Source organism: Chrysochloris asiatica, unplaced genomic scaffold (genome assembly GCF_000296735.1).
Source record: "Chrysochloris asiatica unplaced genomic scaffold, ChrAsi1.0 scaffold00189, whole genome shotgun sequence".
Lineage (NCBI taxonomy): Eukaryota > Metazoa > Chordata > Mammalia > Afrosoricida > Chrysochloridae > Chrysochloris > Chrysochloris asiatica.
Window position 1 is genome coordinate 534,401 of NW_006408707.1, and position 26,508 is coordinate 560,908.

The window sequence follows — 26,508 nt, forward strand, 5'->3', positions numbered from 1 at the left end:
CTTCATTTTGCTAGAATCTACCATCAACACTCATGGAAGCAAAAGTCAAGAAATCAAACTACTTATTGCATTATGCAAATCTGCTACACAAGACCTCTTTTCATGTGTTAAAGAGCAAAAATATCACTTTGAGGACTAAGGTGTGCCTGACTCAAGTCAATGTATTTTCAATCACTTCATATGCATGTGAACCTTTGACAGTGAATAAGGAAGACTTAATGCATTGAAATGTGGTATTGGCAAAGTATATTCAAAGTATCATGGACTGATAGAAAAACAAATCTGTCTTGGAGGACGTACAGCCAGAATGATCCTTAGAAGCTCAGGATAGGGAGACTTTGTCTCTTACACTTTGGACATGTTTTAAGGAGGTTCCAATCCCTGGATAAGGACATTGTACTTGGTAAAGTCCAGCCAAAAAAAAAAAAAGGAAAGCCCCCCTTCCCCCACTGTCCCCCAACCCTGCAGTGAGATGAACTAACATAATGGCAGTAACAAGGAGTTCAAACCTAACAATTGTGAGGATGGCACAGGACCAGGCAGGGTTTCATTCTGTTGGGCAGAGTCAGAACCAACTGGAAAACACCTGAAAACAACAACATACATGATATACAAGGGGGCTTCAAAAAGTTTGTGGGAAAATTCCATTATCTTTCAATTCCATTTTTCCATGAATTTTTTGAAGTCCCTTCATATAAGTTTATGTTTTTACATACAGAAAAGCAAATGACAGATAAGCAGAGACTGAAACGGACCAAATACAAATTTTATCTAACTTCAGAGGTTCTCAGAGTCATTAGCATCAAAGAAATATTGGGGAACTTTCTGATCTGAAATGTTTGTATATAAATGGAATAATATTATGCAAGGATAGCTAGCCATACTAAATCTGGTACAGCACCAGCAAGACCTTTCAGGATGCAAATTTATCAATGTTGTAGTTGTTATGTGCCATGGAGTTGGTTCCGACTCATAGCAACCCTGTACAGGGTTTGAGGCTGTAAGTCTTTACGGGAGCAGAAAGTCTCATCTTTCTCCCGCGGAACAGCTGGTAGTTTCAAACTGATGACCTTGCGGTTCGCAGCCTGATTCATAACCACTATACTACCAGAGCTCCTTAAATTTATCAATAGGAAACCATTTATTAATAGGATTAACTAATACCAGGGTAACAGGTGATCAAGTATTAGATTTTTTATAAAGCCTTTTCTCTTTAATAATCATTAAAATAGAAGATGCATTTTGTAGCATAACTTGAAAAGTTTCACAGAAATGAATATTTCTAATACAATAAAAAGCTCTAACATTATATTATACAACAGTGTGGTCCTGTAGGATAAGCACTGAACTGTGAACCACAAGGTCGGTAGTTCAAACCAACCAGCCATTCTTCGAAAATCCTATACAGGGTCTCTATGAGTCAGAACTGACTCAACGACTAAACAAGACTACTCAGAAGTCAGGACTGGTTCAGTGATTAAAGTGCCTGACTGCTTATCAAAAAATCAGTGGTTCAAACCCACCAGTTACGCCACAGAAGAGAGATACAGCAGTCTCTTTCTGTAAAGATTAAATCTTCCTCACCCACCCCTCCCCTCCAAAAAAGTTGCCATCCAGCTAATTTCAAGTCATTGTTGTTGTTGTTAAGTACCGTGGAGTCAGTTCTGACTCATAGTAACCCTGCACAAGGTTTCCAAGGCTGCAAATCTTTATGGGAGCAGAATGCCTCATCTTTCTCCAGTGGAACCTCTGATAGTTTCGAACTGCTGACCTTGTGGTTGGGAGCCCGACTCGTAACCACTAGGATACCAGAGTTCCTTAATTTCAAGTCATAGTGACCCTATAAGTCAGAGTAGAAATGTCCTGTAGTGTTTCTAATGTTGGACTTGTTATGGAAACAAATGCCACATCTTTCTCCCATGGTGTGGTTGATGATTCAAACTACAGCTCTTTCAGTTAACAGCCCAGTGCTTAACCACTATGCCACCAGGACTCCTCTGTGAAGACTGCAGCCTTGGAAACCCCATGGGACAGTTATAGTCTGTCCTATATAGGGTCACTATGAGTTGGAATCTACCCAACGGGCACGGATTTGGCTTGGTTTCCTCAGTGGTATGGTAGAGCATGGTAGCTAAAGTACGATATTTAACTACTGTCTACCTGTAGGAAACGAAAAAGTCCTCATGACTTTATTAGTAAATCTGTAAATTAGAATCTAAATATAGGATTACATAATATATATAATAAATTATACTTGCCATTCATTCGTTATAAGAAGAGCACTGGTGGTAAACTAATTTAGTGCTGACCTAAGATCAGCTGCTCTCTAGGAGAAAGATGTAGCAGTCTGCTTCTAGAAAGATTTACAGGTATGGAAACTATGGGATAGTTCTACTTTGTCATAATTATTAAGAGAAATAAACTAGGAAGTGGGAAAAGAACTATCTATACCAATAAGAATCAATTATTACTTGTGTTATTGAGTATTTTCAAAACACTGCAGTCACAAAGATACTCTCATTGATAAGTGGCTCAAAAGTGTTATAGATAACATGTCTGATGGATCAATAATTAATTAAAATCAAATATATTCAAATAATTAAGTGTTCACATAAAGAAGCCAACATAAAACCATTAGGATGTAAAATAGCTTCATATCAATCAGGTTTCCCAGTTTAAGAATATACAAAGAGGAACATGAAACAGCATAATTTATATATGTTATATAAAAATCATCCTTATTGCATAATAAAAAAATAATAATACATTAAATAGAGTAAGGGAGAAGCATAAAACCAACCCCATTGCTATCAAGTCTATTTCAACTCATAGTGATCCTGGAGGACAGAGTAGAATTCCTCCACAGAGTCTCCAAAGCTGTAAATCTTTACAGAGCCAGTCTGCCTCATCTTTCTCTCACGGAGCACTTGGTGAGTTCAAATGACCAGCTTTCAGTCAGCAGTGCTCCTGGGATAAACATAGGAACTTTAAAGTACCTACAGTGTTAAAATAAATGCTACTAATAGTCTATTTCTCCAGGTTTCCTGCTGTAGCATATTAACACTTGGTAAAAGTCATCATTATTGCTCTTAAGTGCCACTGTTGCTGCCACTATCAAAATCCATCTCATTGGCAGTCTTCCTAATTTTGCTGACCCTCTACCTTACCAAACATAATGTTCTTCTCTAGGAATTGATCCTTCCTGACAACATGTCCAAAATACAAGAGATAAAGTCTCACCATCCGTGCTTCTAAGGAGTGTTCTAAATGTACTACTTCCAAGACAGATTTGTTGTTCTGGTAGTCCATGCTACTTTCAATACTCCTAACACCATAATTTAAATGCATTGATTCTTCTGCAGTCTTCCTTATTCATTGTCCAACATCTTTGCTTCTTAACACTTTAAAGAGGTCTTTGGCAGCAGATTTGTCTAATGTAGTAAGTCATTTGATTTCTTGATTACTGCTTCCATAAACGTTGATTTTGAATCCAAGCAAAATGAGGCTTTTGAAAACGTCAATCTTTTTTTTCAATTTATCATAATGTTATTTATTGGTCCAGTTCTGAGGATTTTTATTTTCTTTACACTGAGATACAATCTTTATGGAAGGCTGTAACTTTTGAGCTTCTTCAATAAGTATTTCAAGTCCTCTTCATTTCCGGCAAGCAAGGTTTTTTCAACTCCATATCGCAGATTTTGTCCTTCTATAATTCTGATGTCTTGTTCTTCATATAATTTATCTTCTTGGACTATTTACTCAGCATGCAGATAGAATAAGTGTGGTAAAAGTATATTACCCTGACACATGCACTTCATTATTTTCAACCATTCAGCATTCCTTTGTTCTAGTTGAACAACTGTCTCTTGGCCCATGGACAGGTTCTTCTTAAGCACAATTAAGCATTCTGTTAGTCTCATTCTTTACAATGTTATCCACAGTTTTTTATAATCTACAGAGCTGAATGACTTTGCATAGTCTATAAAGCACAAGTAAACTTTTCACCTCTATCAGCAGCATGCAAATGTCTTTTTCATCACCTTCACCCATCTGGGAAATATTGTTTTTAAGGTTTATAATTTTTTAGTTGATAATGTACTTTTGTTTTTATATTTTGAATGTTTGATTCCTAGTAAGATAAATATTTTTCATATATTCATTATTTGTAGTTCTAATATGCATTGTTTAAAATTTACATTGATCAATTGATAATTGATTTTGATAATTTTATTAATGCTTTGTAAGAACTCTCCTTTATTTTAAAAAGTATTTTTTTCTTAAATATGTTGTATTTTTTTCTTATGCCTGTCTTTTAAATTCTATCTATGTGTTCTTAAAAGTAGAGGAAATACCATTTAATGTTTTACAGTCTATTAACATTTTCCCTTATGATTTTCATATTCTGTGTTCATGATTAGAGAATCCTTACCTAAGATAATAATACATGTGTCTGTTACTTTATATTTAAATTAAATTTAAATTTAATATAAACAAATAAATAAAGCACAAGTGAACATCTTTCTGGAATTCTCTGTTTTCATCCAAAATCAACTGTTGTCCACAATATCTTCTCCTCCCACGTCCTCTTTTGAATCTGGCTTAAATTTCTGTTGCTCCCTTGTCGACATACAGTTGCAACCATTTTTAAATTATCCTCAACAAAATTTTGCTTGCATATGATATCAACAACAGTGTTCAATTATTTCTACATTCTGTTGGGTCACCTTTCTTTGAAATGGGCATAAACACAGATTTTTTTCCAAATGGTTGGTCAGGTAGCTGTCTTGCAAATTTCTTGGCATAGATGAGTGAGAGCCTCCAGTACTGCATCAGTTTATGGATAGATTGCAATTTATATTCCATCATTTCCTGGAACCTTGTTTTTAGTCAATGCCTTCCTTAAGTGCAGCTTGGACTTCTTCCATCAATACCATGGGCTCTTAATCATATGCTACCTCTTGAAATGGTTTAACATCAACCAATTCTTTTTGATACAGTAACTCTGTGTATTCCTTCCATCTAAAAGTTATTAGCGTTGATAATTCTAAACATTTATAGTAAATGACGACAAAGAAATTGCTACTTATAAAAGGGGAATCCTCTGGCCTACCTGATGGCTTTTAAAGGTACCAGGCTACAAAGGAACCATAAAAACCCTACCCATCCTTCCCTAACATCTCATATGTGTATACCATCCTAATACATATATGCACATTCCTCCATGGAACACCTAGAAGGCAAACCATATTCAGTGGAGATACAGCTCTACCAAGGACAGTCTGAAAAACTCAATCTGAAACTTTTATACTAGTTTTAATAAATCAAGAAACATGTCTGAAAAGTACCTAGAAGAATGATGAAGTTCATTTTCACTGATCTGAATTTTATCATTCTTCTAGGGACCTTTCAGACCATCCTTGGTATATTTATATCTTACTGAAATCTATCTATGCAGCCAATTTCATTCTGAATAATTTACTTCTGTAACTCAATATATACTATTCCTTAAAATGACTTTAAAATTTAATCATAAAAGTCAACAAAATAAAGGATTATATATTACTACTTATCTTCCATAAATTCAAAATAAAAACATGTAAAAAATAAAATTTGACCAGATCATTAATATCAAAAATATCCTGAAATTGGTAGTAGCTATAATAAATATGAGTAGATATTTTCCTTTCCAAAAAAAAAAAAGGATTTCATTTTGAAAACCTCCATTAAACAATTGGCTTAAATAAAATGCATTATTAAGATTAATTATCCCTATTTCTTTGTACTTTTCCAATACAACTATTTTAAAAAATCTATCACTGTCAAATCAGTTCCAACTCAAAACAACCATATATGACAGAGTAGACTAAACCCATAGAGTTTCAGAGGCTGTAAACTTGATGGAAGCAGACTGCCACATCTTCTCCCAGAACGGATGGCTCAAATCACCAGGCTTTCAGTGAGCAGTCAAGCACTTAACCACTGCACCACCAGGACTCCTTGTTATTGTTGCTGTTAAGTGCATTCAAGTCAGTTCTGACTCACAGCAAACCTGTAGGGTTCCTGAGGATCGGCTGGTGGATTTGAACAGCCAATCTTGTGGTTACTAGTTCAATGTTCATCCTACAGTGCCACACCAGGACTATTCAGAGCTCCTTATTAAATTATTATAAAATTTTTAATTATGTTATGTGGTCCATAAAATATGGGTATTCTAAATAATCTACACTGTTGTTATATTTACACTATACTTTTGAATCATATTTGAAGAAGTAAAAGCACTGTCACAAATCACAAAGTTTTTACTGGTTCCAAACAAAAACAAACTTTCAGTTTAAAAGTTAGAGAGTTAAGTCTATTCTTACATGTTTTTTCCTTATATTTGATCATGTATTTATAATACATATAATTACATGAATGACAAAGCATATTTTCATAAAAATAGATAAAGCAGAAAAAAAATTCTTGAAAGTCAAGGGCTGGTGTTTAAATTTAAAAGTTTAATAGAAATCTTTCTATTGAACAACTCTCTTCTGGAAAGCAAGCTGGGTTGATCAGAACACCTCACTCCAAGTCCCAGATCTGTCACCTCTTAACTTTGTGATCTTGGACTAGTCCTTCCATGTTTGTACCAGAAATAAGCTAGATAATAATAACCTGCTCTTCCTAATTCCTCAGGATTTACTATTCCTAATTCCTTACTTGGATTTGTTCATAATGAGCAAATGTAAATGAAAGAGTTTCATAAAGTAGAAAACATTGTATAAATGGAAGGTTTCGTTTGTTTGTTTTAGAAATTGACATTTTAATTTTAATAGTTATTTTGGCACCTGCATACTATTCATTTTCAAGCTTCCTCTTAAATCATAACCTGAAAAATGCTCATAATCGTCTTTAAAGTTCATTTACTGCCATATTTCAGAATATTCTAAACATAGGAGCTCAGTTGCTAAACTTACATAATTAAAGATAAATTAACTAGATAATAAGAATCTGTACTTACAGCCCCAAGTTCCTTCTCTCCTAATTCACTGTGTATTTGTGAATTTTATACCCAACTGGGAGTTAATCAACCATATCTTTCTTTTTCACTCCTGCCACATTTCCTTTCACTCTTCCCTATCTTAGTCCTAGCCTGCAGCAATTCTTACACTGAAGAATCCTCTAAACTTCCTTTTCAGTGGCAGAAAAGTTCTTTAGAAAACACTGAAAATGATGAAGTCCACCTAAATATGGCTTAATTTTTTTTCTGTCTTCTTATATAGATGACTGTGATAAATATGCTTGCATTGATTTTGTGATCCAACGAGACTGTTGGCTCTTGAAGGCAAAACCTGGCCTGCTCTCTCTATATCCCAAAGAAACAAGGCAGTGTGTTCTGCATATAGTCAAACTTCAATGATTATCTGTTGATTTTAATCTCATACAAGAAAAACAAAATACAATGCTGGAAAATGAACCTTCAAACAAAGTATTTACTTGGCAATGTCTGAAGTGTTTAAAATTTAACTGTACAATTCTTGCAAGCAGATAATTCTTAACATTTGTTAGCTAATGATTTTTTTTTTTTTCCACTTAAATGTCCAGCAACCTGGAGCAAAACAAAAATTAAAGAACTGCCTTCTTAAGTTTCTCTAGGAGGTTTCGAAGATGAGCACAAACTAAGAGGATACCAGAGTGAAAATCAAGAATCACGGTAAGACAGGTCTGGAATGCCTGTTGGGTTGTCAATAACAAAACTTATGAAATACAAACAACTTTTATGCAAAACCTTAAACAGAACAGAAAACAATGTTGAAATCATTTTATTAAAAAATAGAAAATTTATCTTACAATGCTTTTATCATTTCTTCCTGCATCTTTTGTAAGGAGTCCAGGAGCAGAGGAAGTGTGGTGTCATAATACTGATTCTGATGAAGCTTTGCCCCTTTCAATGCCAATACATATTGATTATGCAAAATATGAAGCTTCATTGTAGCCTTGTCATAACGTTCCTTGGCCTTTTCAATTTCCTTCCCTAAAAAATTTGAAGAAAGAAAAGAGATAAGAAAAAAAAAATTTTCACAATGTGGGTTACCACTATCTTATAATTACTTCATATATTTCATAAATAATCAACAGAGAGTTGAACATATACTATGTGATCAACTCTATGAAAAGTAATGGTGATTTGCCAGTAATTCAATACTAAGAAGGGGCTAAGATAAAGGAATCATGGAGTACAATTCTGATGTAGTGAATTATATCGTATGCCTCTTCTAGTCTCATCTTTGTGGTGGTGGTTATGTGCGTGGAGTCGGTTCTGACTCATAGTACAGGATTTCCGAGGCTGTAAATCTTTATGAGAGCAGAAAGCCTCATCTTTCTTCCATGGAACAGCTGGTAGTTTCAAACTGCCGACCTTGAGGTTAACAGCCCGATCTGTAACCGCCACACTACCAGAGTTCCTTCTTATCTTTGTAACTCCCACCAAACAACTCTTTTCCTGATAAGAAGGTGGGAGGAAATACTGATTGGATGACATGATTCAGCTGTGGATGATAAAAGAGTTAATTATAATTGTAAAAACCTGAAACTCTAGGGTGGTTTTAAAATAAGCCATATCAGAAGGAGGAGGCGGGGGGTCTCAATACCATCAAAGAAGAGTCAGGAATGGAGCACATCCTTTGGACCCCAAGAACCCTATACATTGGATCTCCTCAGCACAGGGACAGAAAGTTGTGATACCAGAGGAGGAGCAGCAGCAGCAGAACCAACAACCAGTGCACAAAACAGAGCAGTGGACTTCCCAGCACACAGCGCAAGTACAGCTGACTGACTTTGGGCTTGTCTGCAGAGTAGAGCATTGAAATGAAGGAGATTTGTTGATCCACAGAGCTAGAACTGAGTGCTCTCGGACTCAGGCTTAGGACACAGTGTGTCCTGTGGGCATTCAGCAGCAGCTAACTGTAACAACTATGCCCTGAGCATTTTCTCATCTTGTTAACATCCCTAATAAACCTCATACCTGTTAGGATTATTAAACTCAATAGAAAAGGGAAGAGTGGTTGGCGCTTCATAGTTTTATAACACTAAATGGTAAATATAAGTTAATGTACAGTAAAAACAAATTGACATATAAGGTCATTCTCATCTTCAAGGAAATTATACCAAGTTCAAACAACAGTGAACATGTAAAACCATGAAAACAAAAAAGTTAAATAATGTAAAGTTTTGAGATCTGTGTTGGAGATGTCAATAAAGACAATACAGAATATTCAGCGGCAACATCATGAAGAAAAGAGACCTTAAAAATTGGGGCACTTATTCTGAGACACATGAAGTACGCCAAGGGCAGAAACGAACACAAACCTTTCCAATAGACTGGTATGTCCTACTACCAACAAATCCTATTGTTTCCAAAGACATTTACTATCATTTACTGCTCCTACAGAACTGTATACAAATATTTTATACACTATAATTCTTTAACCATAGTCTACTAGCTAATTCTGCATATGGTGGTAATGCTGTGCTATGGAGTCGGTTCTGACTCATAGTGATCCTGTATAGGGTTGCCGAGGCTGTAAACCTTTATGGGAGCAGAACACCTCATCTTTCTCCCCTGGAACCACTGGTAGTTTCGAACTGCTGACCTTGAGGCTGGCATCCCAACTCATAACCACTATGCTACCAGAGGTATTAATAACTGTCCAAGTTGCTCCAAAAATGTTGCCCTAAATTATCTATGTACAAAGTCACAGATTTGTTAACTTAATCTTTCTAATCCTTCTCAGTGTTGAAGTTCTGGAAGTTAGCCTCACAGTGGTAACCTGGAAGGAGGTGAGTAATTATATTAATTTAGGTCTGACAAAGGGATCGGAAAAAGAAAAACCTTATCCACAAAAGAAGTGGTTTTTTCCCATAATCTATAGGTTGATACTGTAACGTCAGCAGCTCTAATATACCAACCACTCCGCAGGACAAAGATGAGGCTTTCTGCTCCCATAAAAATTTATAGTCTCAAAACCGACTCAACAGCACACAACTACCATCACTACCACCAAAGAATAATATATTTTAAATCATGACCCAATACATAATCATACAAATATTTAAATATGTAACTGACATAATAATATGCAATCAGGATGCATTAATTCTTCATAATAAGCCCCTGTGATTGTCCTGTGTCCTTGGAGAAAATCTATGAAGATTACCCCTTTGGAATCCCAAAACATAATTGCCATAACTTCTGAGCTAACATCTCTGCCTTTAATTTAACCTACCCAGCAGATATGCTTGGATATCACTGTTTTGACTGGAAATTTTTGTTTTTAAGGCACCCTTAAAAAGTCCTGGTGTGGGTGGCACTGTGGATTAATGCATTGGACTGCGAAGTCAGTTTGAACCGCTAGGTTGGTAGTTCAAGCTCACCAACTGCTCCTCAGAAACCCTAGACAGGGTATCAATGGGTTGGAACCAACTCGATGGCACTTAACAGCTAAAACAAAGAGACTAATATGAGTGTATTATTGTCTAGGCCATCCAATGATCACAAAGACGTGTTTAAACACATTTTGTTTGAAATAAACCTGTTCATGTCTGTATTCCAATCTATGTAGTACTAATTTTTTGCTTGGCCTTGTATTGTCCGTTCAAAGGTATAACTGGTAAATTCAGTGAATCCCATGTTTTGTATAGCTTTAAACAATATCTTTAGATGTAGTCTATTATTCCTAACTAATTCCTTAGGGTTTTTTGTTGTATTTTTTAAATTTTTTAATAAAACTTCAGGAGTCAAGTGTTCCACATAAACATTTTCATGGAGACATTTAAAATACCCATCTGTCCCCCTATTTACACAGATTTTTAAAAACTGCACACTACCCATCTGTCTTTCTAGCTGGTGAAGAATGATTCACTAAATACACAAGGCTTAACTTACTAATATTTTATAACCTACATTAAGATTAGGAAATTATGGATTTTCCCAGAAATATTTTCTCTTTATGATACAGTGGATGTCAAAGAAGTTGAAAACTATTATAATCAAAATCTACTTATAAAAAATTTACTAATGACCATTAACACTTTAGAAAAATGTTAAGTGACTTTGAAAAAACCAAGGCAGAATACAGTATATTAAAATAATTTATAGTGACAATATTTTTTTTTTTTTAAAGAGAAAAAAAAATGCAACCATGAAGACATGGGATGAGTTTGGCCATGTTCCATAGACCCCCCAATGACCTGGAGATGAGAGAAAGAGGAGGAAAGGCTGGCTGGTTTGAAGTTCAGGGAACATGTGAACTCCCAAACCCAAGGAACCTGATCTAACCACTGGGGGCTAGAGTTAAGAGTGAAGTGGCCAGCTGATCTGAAGTGGGGGGGAACACATGGGAGAATTATAAAACTTGCAGATAGTACCCATGTGACCTAGCTTGGATGGCTCGCTGACCAGAACACTATCAAATGAAGATATAGAAGTCTGATACAGGGAACAAGCATAAATTGCTACAATTTGATGAACTGGACCTTTGCTTATGGATGAAGTTGCCTAAAATTCCAACCACAAGGGAAGGATTCTCAAACCAAGGATCAAGCTTGCCTCCTCAGTACATTGGGTTGATAGGGATACACAACTTAAAACTTCCACTATCAAAAATGGGGACTAACTATAAAGGCACGAAAATGCCTGGCTTACAAGCTTTCATGCGGGGGCTTAATGTCAGATAAGGGGAGTAAGGTAGAATCCCCACAGAATAGTTTTCCTCTTGTCCAGATGGGTCTGGTGATGATGGGGATAGGATTTTATGATTAAATTGTGAGTAACTGTTATCACAACTGTGATTGTCACAACTGTAAATGTAGAAGAGGTGTTAACTAAAAGGGGTGAGTAGTTAATCTGTCATTTCAGAGGTAAGCACTTAATCCTTCATTTTAGGAACAGAGGACCCTAGGACCATCAAGATGGAAGAGCATGAGAGGAGCCAGGGACCCTAACCAGAAAAGCAGCAGCAACAACATGGACTATAGGCCCATGGACTGAGAAAGGCAGTGTGCCTTTCAAAATGTAAAATGTGCTCTTTGAACATTTAAATGAATATATAGTTTCAATGTGGAATGTGTACAGTAAAAAAAAAGAAAAAAAATTAACGGTAATAAAGGTAAATACTGTTAGCTGATGGTGCACGGTGGGGATTGTAATCATTGCAATGGTTTGATGAATATAAAACTAATGATCTGCTCTATAAACCTTCACAATAAAATTCACAATATAAGCTTTAATTTAAAAAAAAAGATAATGGGGAAAGAAAACTTGAGATTTAAACTGAATTTCAGGGTATGTCTACTTTTTGGGTTTGTTTTGTTTTATTTCAACTGTACCTCATGTATTTGGATGCAGGGTGTGCTTCTATGCAGCTATCTATCTACATACCTATCTATCTCAATCTCTTTCCATTGTTTCCTCCCTTCTAAATATGAACAAAGAGCTTCAAACACGTCTTCAGTTACCATGATTTAGGAAGAGATTCTATGGTAGGTATAGTTTTCCTGTTTTGTTTGAATAAATATTTGTGGTACAATAGAGACTGTAATACTTGGTGTGGCGCTGTAGGACAAGCACTGGACTGCGAACCACAAGATTAGCAGTTCAAGCCCATCAGCCTCTCCTCACAACTCTACACAAGGTCGCTATATGAGTCAGAACTGACTTGATGACACTTAACAACAATAACAACAGAGACTACGTAAGTAAATCCCAGAAATGGTAATGCCATGTGAAAACCAAAGCTGCAATTCCAACTTTAAAAACTCCTTTAATTAATAAGATTCTTATTAATTAAATTAACCATAATTAATTAACCATAGCTTTTTGGTTCAGAATACCTTCAAACAGGTGTAATATTTTTCTTAGCTTTTAAATAACTACATTTGAGCTTAAAATTAATTTGAAGTATACAGAATGACTAAATTTTTACTGACAGACACAGAATTGTATCTCTGTTGCAGTATGCTTCGTTTAATGACAAGAAGCATTGAAGCAGGGCATCAAACTGGTCTACATGTCAATTACCAGGGAGGAAAACATACAATTTTTCATCCTTTCTATAATGAAATTCACAAAGAGATTGAATTATAAATCTTTTGCCACCACTTGTTGACAAATCTGTTTAATGTTTGTAATAACAGAGCGTACACACATGTCATGCCATAAACAATGTTACGAAGCTAGCAAAACTCAATTATGGAAGTGTGACATTTACAAGAGACAAGCTAGATTACTCATTAGCCAGTTTAGAAAGTCAAGTATTTTTTATGATAAACTTCTAAAGTGTTTAGCAATGGTTAGACATTATGGTGGAAAGCTTGCCGGTAAGAAGTGATTATTTTCTGATAATAAAGCTCAGGCAAGTGAACTCAGCTAGCATTTGTTTAAGTAAATATGCTACACACTTAACATTTTACTTTTTTTCCAAAAAATTCCTCTCCAACTTGATGATTTTTACTTATTTCTCTATTATTTCAATCCAAAGCATAATGAATAAGAAAATATAGGAGCACTAGGCATACATTTTTTCACATGGAAGTTAAATTCAACTACAACGTGCAGGAACAATGAATGAAATGCCTTTCATACAGAAAACTGTTGAAGTCAATTTTGATCTCTGCTTTTCCTTTGAAACCCCAAAAGCAAGTGATTTAATCTAAATTTAGCTTCTAATGTTTAATCGTGGGAGTTAAATTATCTACCCTTTCTAATTAATTGGATTGTGATAAAGATCAAATGGCAGAAATTTTCAACATGTATAATTAATAGCAAAGGCTGAATAAAGTATGGAATTTGAAGAACTAGAAAAACCTTTTTGATCAGATGCTCCTATAATTATTCTAAAAATATAACAGGTGTATCCCTAGGTTACTACTTTTAATAAATTCCCTGGCACAAGATCATTTAATAATTGAACAAAAAAATAATACCTGAACATTATTAAATGTACTGTATTGGTGAATGAACTAAAATAAGTTTGGAAGGATTATGTGATTCTGGTATCTCAGAATTTAGAGAGTTTTTCTTAAAATCCAATATAAATACAGTGAAACAAGCAAAAAGCAGAGACTTTGTCAGCAAAAGAAAATGCAAATATTTTCCACTAAAACAAGCAAGAGAAAAATGCTAAGGCTGCAACCTGTCAAAATAGGAAAACTTGCAAGTCCCAGAAAAACAAGGCATTCCCAATGGGTTCCAGTTCTGACAGATTTCAGAGTACCTTAAAACACCAAGCCTTCTAATCTATGTGCAATCATTTCCTTGTATACAAAGACAAATTCAATTGACCCACATTCTTAATCATTGTAAAACTGAATAATACATCATGATCAAGTATATAATGTAAGGAAACCATGAATAGAAGAATTCTGGGCATCTGGGATAATGGTAACAGTAAAATTCTGCATTTCTTATATATCATCTAAAAGTATAATAAAGAACCCCAAAAAAGAAAACAGTGTAATTCTCACCTTCAACATAACTAATAGGCAGAAAGGCAGAAGCACCTCAGAAAAAAGGCTTGACTATCTATTTCCAAAAAAAATTAGCCATTGAAAACCACACAGTGTACAATTCTACTCTGTGGGGTCTCCACCAGTCAAAACTGGGCTCATGGTTTGACTTGACAACTAGTTAACTGATAAACAAATATCTGCAAATGATCTCTCACCTTTCCTCTGTAAACCTCAGGGAGACCTAGGGCTATTTGGGGAGTAAAGGGTAGGAGGAGTAAGAATACACTAGGGAGAGAAGACAAGTGCTAGAAACAAGTCTTGAGATTGATCTAAAACTATCATCAGAAAGAACTCCATCCTACAGATGAAAATATTGAAAAAAATACAGTCGTAGATCACAGCACTATAAAATTTCTGCCTTGCACAGGTTCTAGATTTTACTTGTTTTACTGTATTTATACTGACTGTAGGAAAAGGACTTAAAAGTGCATATAAAAGACAAGAGAGCAGTCTTTTGTGTTATTTTTTAAATAAAATACTTTAGATAGAGAAGGTAGTTAAGATAAAGGAACTTTGGAAACCATGAAGGGAAAAAAGCCTGAGGAGAAAACTTAGCATCCTGAAAAATAAAACAGGAAAAAATTTTCTTTAGAAATTCAAAAGTCGCATAAAGTCCTTATCAAGAGCTATGCCTGCTGTAAGATTTTACCCTACTAACAAGTTAGCCTGACATAGTGTCTTGGATGCTAGCAGAAGACAGCAGACTTCCAGACCAGAGATAAAGAGCAATGTACTATTCACAATAACAAAGCCATGTGCATTGGCTCCATGGGCCCAAATTCCAGCAAAACACCTATACATGGGGTTTGGGTGCATTACAGGCCAGGAACTCTCAGATCAGATAAACAAATTTTGTTTGTTTGCCTGTCTGACCTTTCCCCAGAGGGAAACATTATCTTAATTATACTGGACAATGAACTAACCCACTGTTTGCTCCAGAGGAAAGCACTATGTTCTATCTACCAAAATTATTTTGCAATATGAGAATCCTTAAAAAGGTAGTCTGGACAAAAGGAAGTCAGTGCCTGGCAAAGATATGACCCAAAGCCACTGCTGTCAAGTCGACTTCCACTCCTAGTAACACAAAGCAGAATTGCCCATAAGGTTTCCAGTGCTGTAAATCTTTATGAAGGCACACTGCCATGTTTTTCTCCCATGAAGCAGCTGGTAATTTCCAACTACTGACCTGCTGCTTAGCAGCAGAGCTGCTTTAACCATTACAACAGACCTTTAGGTAATTTCCTCCCACCACTCCTCCTCTAAAAGAGACAAGCATTGAGGAAGTCATATGTTAGTACACTGACAAAAGAGGATGGCAAAACTGCTAATCTTGAAAAGTACACCAAGTCACCAGTCCAACCTATAGAAATGTACACAACCTTCATCTACATAAAATTAGTATAAAAAATGAAATAGTAAATGAAAATCCAACCAATTCAGTTGGAAACAAATCTTCCCCCTAATAAAGGAAAACAAAAAAAGGGTAATAACACAACACTCTACAGTGAAGCACACTTATTCAAACAAGCATTTGAAATATTAAAAACAAAAACAAAAACTTACAAACACAATTTTTTTTAACTGACACAAAATGTAAAAAAAAAAAAAGAAAATTAGAAGAAAAAATTGTATCAGAAATAAGAGCCAGCAAAAAAATAGGAATGAGGGAAGTGCTTCCTAACATTAAAAAGTAAATAATGTAAAAATGAATGATGAAATTAAAAATTACCATTTGGCTATATTCAGCAAAGAACCATAAATGTTGTCAATGTTAAGTGCCGTCAAGTCAGTTCCAACTCACAGTGACCCTGTGTAAGGTTTCCAAGGATCGGCTGATAGATCTGAACCGCTGAATTGGGAGTTAGCAGTCCAGTGCTAATCCTATAGACCACAACAGGACTCCATAACCATTAATAGTGGGACAAAGTTTGAAAAGTAACATGATATGTACATAGTTCCTGGATTTCAAGTACAAGGTACTTATTAACTAAAAAGAAAAGTAAAATCATAGTTTTACAGTATACAAATGTGCAAAAAACACTACAACTAAATGATTAACATCCAGAAATAAAACGAACTGACACAACATACCTCCTGACATAATGTACAAAGAATAAAAAATCCCTTCTATGATAATCTTGTAAAAAGTTGTTCTTGTGTTGTTAGATGCCATCAAGTAGAGTTCGAAGCAAAGTAACCTTAGGCACAGAATGAAGGACTGCACCATCCTCACAATCCTGGGGAAGCTTGAACCCACTGCTGCTGCCACTGTGCCAATCTATCTCATTGGGAGTCTTTCTTCTCCAAGAACTGGTCCCTCCTCATAATATGTCCAAAGTATGATAGATAAAGGCTCATCATACTGGATTCTAAGGAGTATTCTGGCTGTACTTTTTCCAACACAGATTTACATTCTTCTAGAGGTCCATGGTACTTTTAATATTCTTCTCCAACACCATAACTCAAATGCATTTATTCTTCCTTGGTCTTCCCTATTCGCTGTCCAATTTTCACATATATATAAGGCTACTTAACATAACAAGCTTCGGTCAGGTGCACTTTAGTTCTCAAACTGACTATTTGCTCTTAAACATCATAAAGAGGTCTTGTGCAACAAATTTGCTTAATACATCATTTCATTTCCTGACTGCTGCTTCCATGAATGTTGATAGTGGACCTAAGCAAAATGAAGTATTTGAAAACTTCAATAATTTCTCCATTTATCATGATGTTATTTATTGATCAGTGGTGAGAATTTTTGTTTTCTTTATAGTAAGGTTCAACCCATTACTGAAGGCAACGGACATTGATCTTCATCGATGAGTTTTTAAAGTCCTCTTTGCTTTCAGCAAGCAAAGTTGTATCATCTGCATATTGTAGGTTGTTAATGAGCCTACAATCCTGATGCCAAGTTCTTCTTCATATAAACCAGCTTCTAATATTATTTGCTCAGTATACATATATAGAATAAGTATATTGAAAGAATACAAGCCTGTCACACACCTCTCCTAATTTTAATCCATTCAGTGTCCCCTGGCTCTATTTGAATGACTGGCTGCTTCTTGCTCTATGTGCAGGTTCTTCATAAGCACAATTGTTCTGGAATACTTATCCAAAATGTTGTCCATAGCCTGTCATGATTCTCACAGTCAAAAGTCTCCATGTAGAATGTGGGACCCTAATACCAGAGATAGAGGCAGAGATGAGAACATGGAGAGATAGAGCAGCTGAGAACTATAGATTCATGCAAAGAGAAAGGCTGTGTGCTTGCGGACAGGAGGCAGGCTTGCAGAATGTGCCCTTTGATTGTGTAAATGATTATATATTCCTGAGAGTTTTTGTGTACATCCCAGAAAAAAAAAACAGAGGGAATAGCAGCAAATACTGTTGAATGACGATGCACGAAGGTGATTGTAATCATTGTAATGAAACAATAATTGTAAAACCAATGTTCTCCCATCACTCAATTCACTCAATTCACAATAAAAACTTAAAAAATATATTATCTGCACAAGTCTCTGCATAATCAACAAAATACAGGAAAACTTGTTTCTGGTAACCTCTGCTTTCAGCTAAGATCCATCTGACACCAACAATGATATTCCTCTTTCTAGATCCCTGTCTGAATTTGGCTTACACCTCTGGCAGTTCCCTGTCAATGTACTGTTGCAGACATTTTTGAAGTATCTTTAGCAAAATTCTACTCTCATATGATATTAATGATACTGTCCAATGAATTTCGCAGTACGTTGGGTTACCTCTCTTTGGAATGGGCAGTAAAATGGATCTCTTCTCATCAGTTGGCCTGGTAGCTATCTTTCACATTTGCAGAGATGCCTCCAACTCTGCACCAGTTTGTTGAAAGATTTTAATTTGTAATCAATTCCCAGAGCCTTGTTTTTTGTCAGTGCCTTCAATGCACCTTAGACTTCTTTCTTCAATACCACTGGCTCTTGAACATATGCTATTTCTTGAAATGGTTGGACATAATCTATTTCTTTTTGGTACAGTGACTCTGTGCATTCCTTCCATCTTCTCTTAATGCTTTCTATATCACTCAATATTTTGCTTATTGTTGTTGTTGTTAAGTAAAATTGAGTCATTTCATTTTGCCCATGAATCCTTCAATATTTCACGTCGAGCTATGAATTTTTTTTTTTCAGTTCCTTCAGCTTGAAAAATTTTGAGTTTGTTCTTCCATTTTGGTTTTATAATTCCTGCACATTTCATCATAAAACTTGATTTTTGTCTTCTCAAGCTTCCCTTTGAAATTTTCTCTTGGACTCTTTTACTTCATTTCTTCCATTTGCAACTCTGCACTGGAGAGCAACTTTCAGAATCTCTTCTGAAATCTATTTTGGTATTTCCCTTCTTTCTTGTCTTTTTAATCACCCTTTTCTTCCATATGATATTCTTGATGTCATCCCACAACTCTTCTGGTCTTTGATCAGTGTCTAATGCATTAAGTTTGTTTGTGAAATGAAACCTAGAATAAGGTGGGGTATGTTCAAAGTGAAATTCTGACTCTCACAGACTTGTTTTAATGTCCTTCAATTTCAGCCTGAACTTTTATATGAACAACTGATAGTCTGATCCACCACAGTCTGCATCGGATCTGGTTTTGTTGATGATATGGAGCTTTTCCACTGTCTCTTCTGACAGATTTAGTCAAGTTGATTTATGTGAATGCCATCTGGAGCGGTCCGTATGTACAGTCATCTTTTATGTTGTTTATAAAAGATATTTGCAATGAATAAGTCATTGTTCTTGCAAATTCTATCATGCGATCTGTACAATCCTTTATATCCTAAGGCCATATTTTCCAACTACTCATCCTTCCTCTTTGTTTCTAACCTTTGAATTCCAATCACCAGTAATTATTAACACAGATTGATTGCATATTTGATCAAATAAAGAAGTTGGAAGAATTCTTCCATTTCATCATCACAGGCTTTAGTGGTTGATACGTAAATTAGATTATTAGTGGTATTAACAAGTTTCATTTGTAGGCATATGGATATTATTCTATCAAGGACAGAATTATATTTCAAGATAAATCTTGAAATATTCTTTTTGATGATGAGTACAACACCATTTCACTTTGTCATTTGTGGCATAGTAAACCATATGGTTATCAGATTCAATATGGTCAAATGCTAGTTCATTTCAGCTTACTAATGCGGATAATGGCACTTATGTATTCAATTTCATTTTTGACAACTTCCAATTTTCCTAGATTCATACTTTGTACATTCTATGTTTCAATTATTAATGGATGTTACAGCTATTTCTCTTCATTTTGATATGTTCCCCATAAGCAAAAGACGGTCTCTAAAGTTTAACTCCATTCATGATCATCACAGCCAACTCTACTATGAGGAGGCAGCTCTTCCCCGATCGTGAGTGCCTTCCAACCTAAAGGGATCATCTTCTGACACTATATCTGAAAGGATTCTGGTATTATTCATCATGTTTCAATACTTAATATTATGGTGCTGACAGTGTTCCAGTGCTAGTCATAAGGTTTTCAGTGGCTAAACACTCAGAAGTAGTCTGCCTCTCCTTCTTCCTAGTCTGTTGTATTCTGGAAGCTCAAGTGAAACTTGTCCACATGGATGATCTTGTTGGTATTTAAAATACTGATGGAATAGCTTCCAACATCACAGCAACACAATCAAGACACATTCTACAAATTAACTGGCCTATATTCAACTCCTGAGAGAGTATGTTGGCTCTGTAGGATAAGCACTGAACCACTAACCACAAAGTCAGCGATTCAAACCTACTACTACCTGCTCCTTGGAAACTTTATACAGGGTCTCTCTGAGTCAGAACCAAATGGATAACACTTAACAACAACAGCATTAGACTCCAGGTGTGGTACTGCCAGGGTTGAAAAGGACAGCATTTAACTAAGGACAAAATTTAGAAGTGTAGAGGAAGAAAGAAAGGAAGAAACACAGGGAGAAAGTAGGGTGACTTATGTTACACTGAGGCGCTCCAACCAAGATGAAACAAAGTATATGATTTTCTGGATATCAAACTGATTGATGACCTGCTCTGTAAACCTTCACTCATTTCACAATAAGTTAAAAAAAAAAAAAAAAAGGAGATCTCTTAATTAATAAAGACAGTATAATCTCATGATGTTGGTCAAAGTACAGGAAAAATAAGTAAAAATAATAAGACTGCGAGCATGGGTTCATCTTCCAAAAAAAATAGAAACATTACAAGAAGTAGAATCATAAAGTAAATGCTGGTGGAGGCGAAAAAGGAAAAAAGGGAGAAGGAGAAACCAATACCAATACCTATTCTCATGGACTTGATTCTGACTCACAGCAACAACTGATAATGCGTAAAAGAGCTAGATAATCAGGTTTCAAAGCTGTAATCTTTATAGGAGCATTGATCCACAGAGTGACTAGTGCATTTGAACCACCAAAAGTCCTTTCCATTAGCAAACAAAATCTTAGCCACTGTGTGTGCTACCAGAGCTCCTTAAAAGAGGAAAGTGTTGTTGTTGTTAGGTACCGTGGAGTCAGTTTTGACAAATAGCGACCATGTATAGCGTTTCCAAGGAGTAGTAGATGATGAGTTTGAACCACTAACCTTATGGTTCAAACCGATCTTGCTTATCCAACAGCGTCGCACCAGGCCTCCAAAAGAGGAAAGTAGGGATGTTATGTTGGTATGGGAATGAGGGGAAAAAGAAGAAAAAGAGCAGCAGAAGGAGGGGAAAAGAAGGAGAAAGGAAGAAGCAAAGAAGAAGAGCTAGGAACAGAGAGACATGAAAGGGGGGGAAAGGAGGAGGAGGAAAAGGGTGGGATAAAAGGAGAAAGAATTGTCTTCAGGATCACTTACTGACTAGTAGGTATAACAACAACAACAAAACAAAACAAAAATGATATTTTCATTATGCATTATATAGTCAAATGTAGGAGCTGTTCATTTCCATCAAAAATTAGTAAGTGAATATATCATAAGTAAAAGACAAACAAAGCCCCCCTCTAAGTCTGAAACTTAAAGGGAACACATAAGCAAACATGTAAGCTTGTTGGTGACCACACAGGTCTAACGGTGACTGGAAGAGGGGGAAAGTCAGCAATAAAGAAATGGGCTGAGTTCAACCATGTTCCATAGGCTTCCATTGACCTGGAGATGAGCGAGAGATGAGGAAGGGCTGGCTGGTCCAAAGTATGGTGAGACCTAGGGACTCCTGAGCCCATGGACAAGGACATAGCCACAGAGGGCTAGAGATGAAAGTGAAGCATCCAGCAATATGAAGTGAGAAGAGACGCACAAAAACACCCAAAATTACAAATAGTACCCATTTGACCTAACCAAGATGGATTGATAATCAGAATTTGATAAGATCAAAAAAAAAAAAAAAAACAAACCTATTTTGATAAAGGAAACGAAAGCAAATTGCTACAATTTGATGAACTTGACCTACACTCACAGAGGTGGTGGTGGTTATGTGATGTGGAGTCGGTTCCGACTCACACCGACCCTGCAAAAGGGTTTCCAAGACTATACATCTTTACAGGAGCAGAAACCCTCATCTTTCTCCCATGGAACTCATGGAGGTAGTAGCTCTAAATACCAACAGAGAGGAAAGGAGTCTTCACATCAAGTATCAATGCTATCCCTTCTATACACAGGGCAGATAGGGATAGGCAACTTAGACATTGGCTACCTAAAATGAGGGGGCAATAAAGGCACAAAGTGACTGCCTTACAAGGTTTCAAGAGGAAATTTAGTTTAAGAATGTGGGGGGGAAGATAGAAGATATCCTCCACTGAATACTTTTCATCTTGTCTAGATGGGTCTGGTAAAAAGAGATGGAGATAAGATTCTTATGATTCAATAGTAATTGTTACCATGACTAATTGCGACTGTCACAACTGTAAAGGCAAAAGTTTTATAACAAAAATGGGGGAGTAGTTAATCTTACAGTCCAGAAACAGAGGATACTAGGGCCACCATGGGAGAAGAGCACAAGCAGAATACGGGACCTTATCCAGAGAAGCAGCAACACCAGACATGGAGGCAGAGATGGGGACATGGAGAGAGGGAGCAGCTGAGGAATCTACATCCATGGAAAAAGAAGGACTAAGAAATGGCGGCCAGGAGGAAGACTTTCAGAATGTACCCTTTGGTGGTGTAAATTTTATATATGCCTGAGTATTAAAATAAAAAAAAAAAAAGCTAAAATGAATAGAGAGAAATACTGTTAACTGATGGTACATAGATGGGATTATAATCATTGTAACAAAACAAAGTACATGATTTGTTGAATGTAAAACTGTAACTTTCACTCAATTCAAAATAAAAACTTTAAAAAAAAGACAAACCAAAATGTGGTTGTAAAGGTAAAAGTAAACAAAAGAATCAAAGGACAGTGGCATTCCTAACAAAGCTTGCATTTACCTAATAAGAAAAAAATTAATAAATACTCTAATAGCTTTTTAAATCTTAAAATGAACACTATTTTGTCCCATTAAACATTAAGAAAAGTTCACCAAATTACAGCAGCACACAACAAAAGCTCTGTTTATAATCTCTGATTAATTTCTACTAAAATCTAACATTTAAAAAAAAAAAGAATTTCATTTAAATGTATAATAAGAAACCATAAAATAAAGGTTTAAACCATAAATAATATACTTTTCTTACCATTTACTTCTAAGAGTTCTCATGAAAATTTTAAGACAATATAGACACATAAAATTAAGCAGTGTGGACAGCAAAATTCTATAAATCATATTATGGGTATAAAGGCTTTTTAAGGTAAAAAGGGAGACTAAAAAAGGGCTTTCTAAACTAATACAACATAATTTTTCTTATTACTTTGTAATTAATAATTATTCTGTAACAACCAATCAGTGTAATTACTAATTAATAAGTAAATTTGATGCTGGAGAGGAAAATAAAACTTGCCTTATATTGTAAGTATTAAATAATTTTGTATAGTATGAACTTTCAAAAATACTTTAATCATTTAAAACAAAAAAGTAGTCAAAGCAATAGCTCAATAATTAGTCTATTTCATTTGAGTTTTTATATATCTATTACTCTAAATGGAAACATCTTACTACTAAACATATAGACAACTCTCAAAAAGAAAGAACAGAAATCACTAAAGGAAATATTTTTCAGAATTTTTGCCATACCTTTAGCTAAAGCTTCTTTGTATTTCTCTTTGGCAGAATTCATTTCTTTTATTAATTGTCTATAGCTGGATTTTAATTTCTCCAGTTCTGTCTTTGTAACCTGTCAAAGAAGCAAAATGCAGAAAAACGTATGTTTAAACCTAAATTGTCTAAGGAAAAATTAGTAGGTATTTTACTACCTATAGGTCAGCGTTGTTCTTTAACAAACAATGATAAACAAATGAACTAAACCTTAGTTTTTAAATCACTAATAAATTCAACAGCCAATGAAAACAGATAATCTTTTCTTAAAAAGAGCAAATCAAAACGAAGTTCACATCTTGTCTAGACGGGTCTGGCGAAAATAGCTGGGGTAAGATTCCTGTGATTCAATAGTGAGTAATTGTTATCATGATGAATTGCGATTGTCACAACCATAAAGTAGAAGTTCTGTAACATAAAGGGGAGAGTAGTTAATCTAACATTCCAGGAACTGAGGACCCCAGGACCATCATGGAAGAAGAGCATGAGCGGAATGGGGGACCCTATCCAGAGAAGCAGAAACACTACAGATGGAAACAGAGATGATGCAGAGAAAGAGCAGCTGAGGACTCTAGACTCATGGAAAGAGAAAGGCTGTGTGCTGGTAGCCAGGAGGCAGGCTTGTATAAATGTGCCCTTTGGTTGTTTAAATAATTATTTATTCCTGAGTGTTTCTGTGTACATCCAAAAACAAAGGAAAGAGAAACAAATACTGTTGAATGCTGATGCACAGAGGGGATTGTAATCATTGCAATGAAACGAAATATGACAGGATGAATGTAAAACCAATGTTCTTCCAGGTAAACTATCACTCAATTCACAATAAAAACTTGTTAAAAAAAAAAAAAAAAGCAATACAAAAATCATCTAAAAGTTTATTGTTGTTAAATGTCAAGTCAGTTCTGACTCATAGCTACCTTGCATAAGATTTGTTGTTGTTGTTATTAAGTTCCATCAAGTCGGTTCCGACCCATAGCAACCCTGAACAGGATTTCCGAGGCTATAAATCTTTACAGAAGCAAAAGCCTCATCTTTCTCCCACGGAGCAGCTGGTAGTTTCAAACTGCTGACCTTGCGGTTCGCAGTCCGATTCGTTAACCACTAAGCTACCAGAGCTCCTTTGCATAAGATTTACAAGTTGATAAATCTTTTGTGGGAACCGAAAGCTTCAACTTTCTCCAAAGGAGTGGACAGTGGGCTCAAACCACCGACCTGTGGTTTGCAGTCCAGTGATTATCCTACAGAGCCCCCAGGCCCCTATCTAAAAAGTATTCTTGTTGTCAAGTGTCATCAAGTCACTTCCAACTCATAGCAACTCAGTATAGGGTTTCTGAGAAGCAACTGTTGAGTTTGAAAAGTGGACGTTGTGGTTCAAACAGACTCTGCAGTCCTGCATTACAATGCCATACGAGAATTCCATCTAAAAATAAGTGATAATCAATTAATATGCTGTGTATAGAAATCTTTTCTGTAACTCAGTACACAAATTATTTATTTTAATTATGCAAAGCAATTTTGAATGGTCATGTCACCAATTCTAAAATGTGGGGTTTTTTTGGGGGGGGGAGGGGCAGTTGCATGGTAACATCTCTTTTAAGATGTTGTGTCTTACAATCCATTCTGGTCAGGTAGCAGACATGACAGTAAATACCACGTTAAGGAAAAAAACAAGTCGTAGGTGTTGTCTGAAAACTTTCTATTGTACTTGTAACAAGACTAAGAAAGTTACAGTTAAGGAAACTTGCAAAAGGGGCACTGGGCATATTATGTAAGAAAATCATAGACACAATAGAGGTTGCTCGGTTCCAACCCATAGCGACCTTGCATAGGGTTTCAGAGGAGGAGCTGTTGAGCTTGAATCACCAACCTTGCGGATCAAACCGACTTTGCAGTCCAGCACATTAACCCACAGTGACACTTTGTTTTTAAGATGCTGCATCACCAGTATTAAAGATTGTCATTTTCATCAGAGATGATGACAATGTGAAAAAAACAAAATATCAATCAACAAAAATGATACAAGTGAGTACAAAGCACATTCCTTAAAAATAAAAAATAAAAACTCATTGGTTTATCTTTTGAAATTGCTACAGAATCAACTCATTCTGAAATAATGGCACATTTTCAATTAAAAAAAAACAGCAAATAAATTTAAAAACACAACCATTTATCTTACCTTTCCTATATGAACTATTTATTAGTGCAATCAATAGTTGATATAAGAAAATTATTCTCTCTGCAAGAATTCCAACTAACAACTACATAATAATAACAATAATAATAATAAAACACCATATTACAATACTCAATAAAATAATGGATCTAAGTAACGAAAATCACTAGTTTGTAAACTATTAGGTAAAAGGCAGATAAGAAAACTTTTCGTAATGTGGAGTAACCAGACTGACAACACTTGAACCTAATAATCAATTCTTAAATCACCAAATGATAAACAAGCAGATATCGTACACCTCCTGATATGAAAAGGATTCTAAAAGCAGAATCCGAGCTAAGAAAAATACAATTTTATAAAGCAAATGATCTAGTTTCTTCAGAAAATGAACCGTTGTTGCTAAGTGCCATCAATTTGGTGCCTACACAAAGTAATCCTACGTTCAACAGAATGATACACTGTCCAGTCCTGTACCAACTTCACAATGGTTGCCATGCTTGAGTCACTGACGCTGCCACTTGGCCAATCCATCTTGCTGGGGGTCTTCTTTTGTTTCTCTGATCCACCACCTTACCAAACATGATATCCTTTTCC

At 35.5% G+C, this 26,508-nt stretch overlaps 1 protein-coding gene across 1 annotated transcript in view; it reads right to left on the bottom strand.

Annotated features, from left to right (window-relative positions):
* The window catches only part of LOC102835261 (tyrosine-protein kinase Fer-like), a 579,105-nt gene that overhangs the window by 441,958 nt on the left and 110,639 nt on the right, over positions 1–26,508 (bottom strand). The window contains exons 5-6 of the mRNA XM_006872259.1: positions 23,721–23,820; positions 7,831–8,014 (exon numbers count right to left, since the gene is read on the bottom strand). Of these exons, the coding sequence (XP_006872321.1) occupies positions 7,831–8,014; positions 23,721–23,820 (284 nt within the window). The remainder of the gene's footprint in view (positions 1–7,830; positions 8,015–23,720; positions 23,821–26,508) is intronic.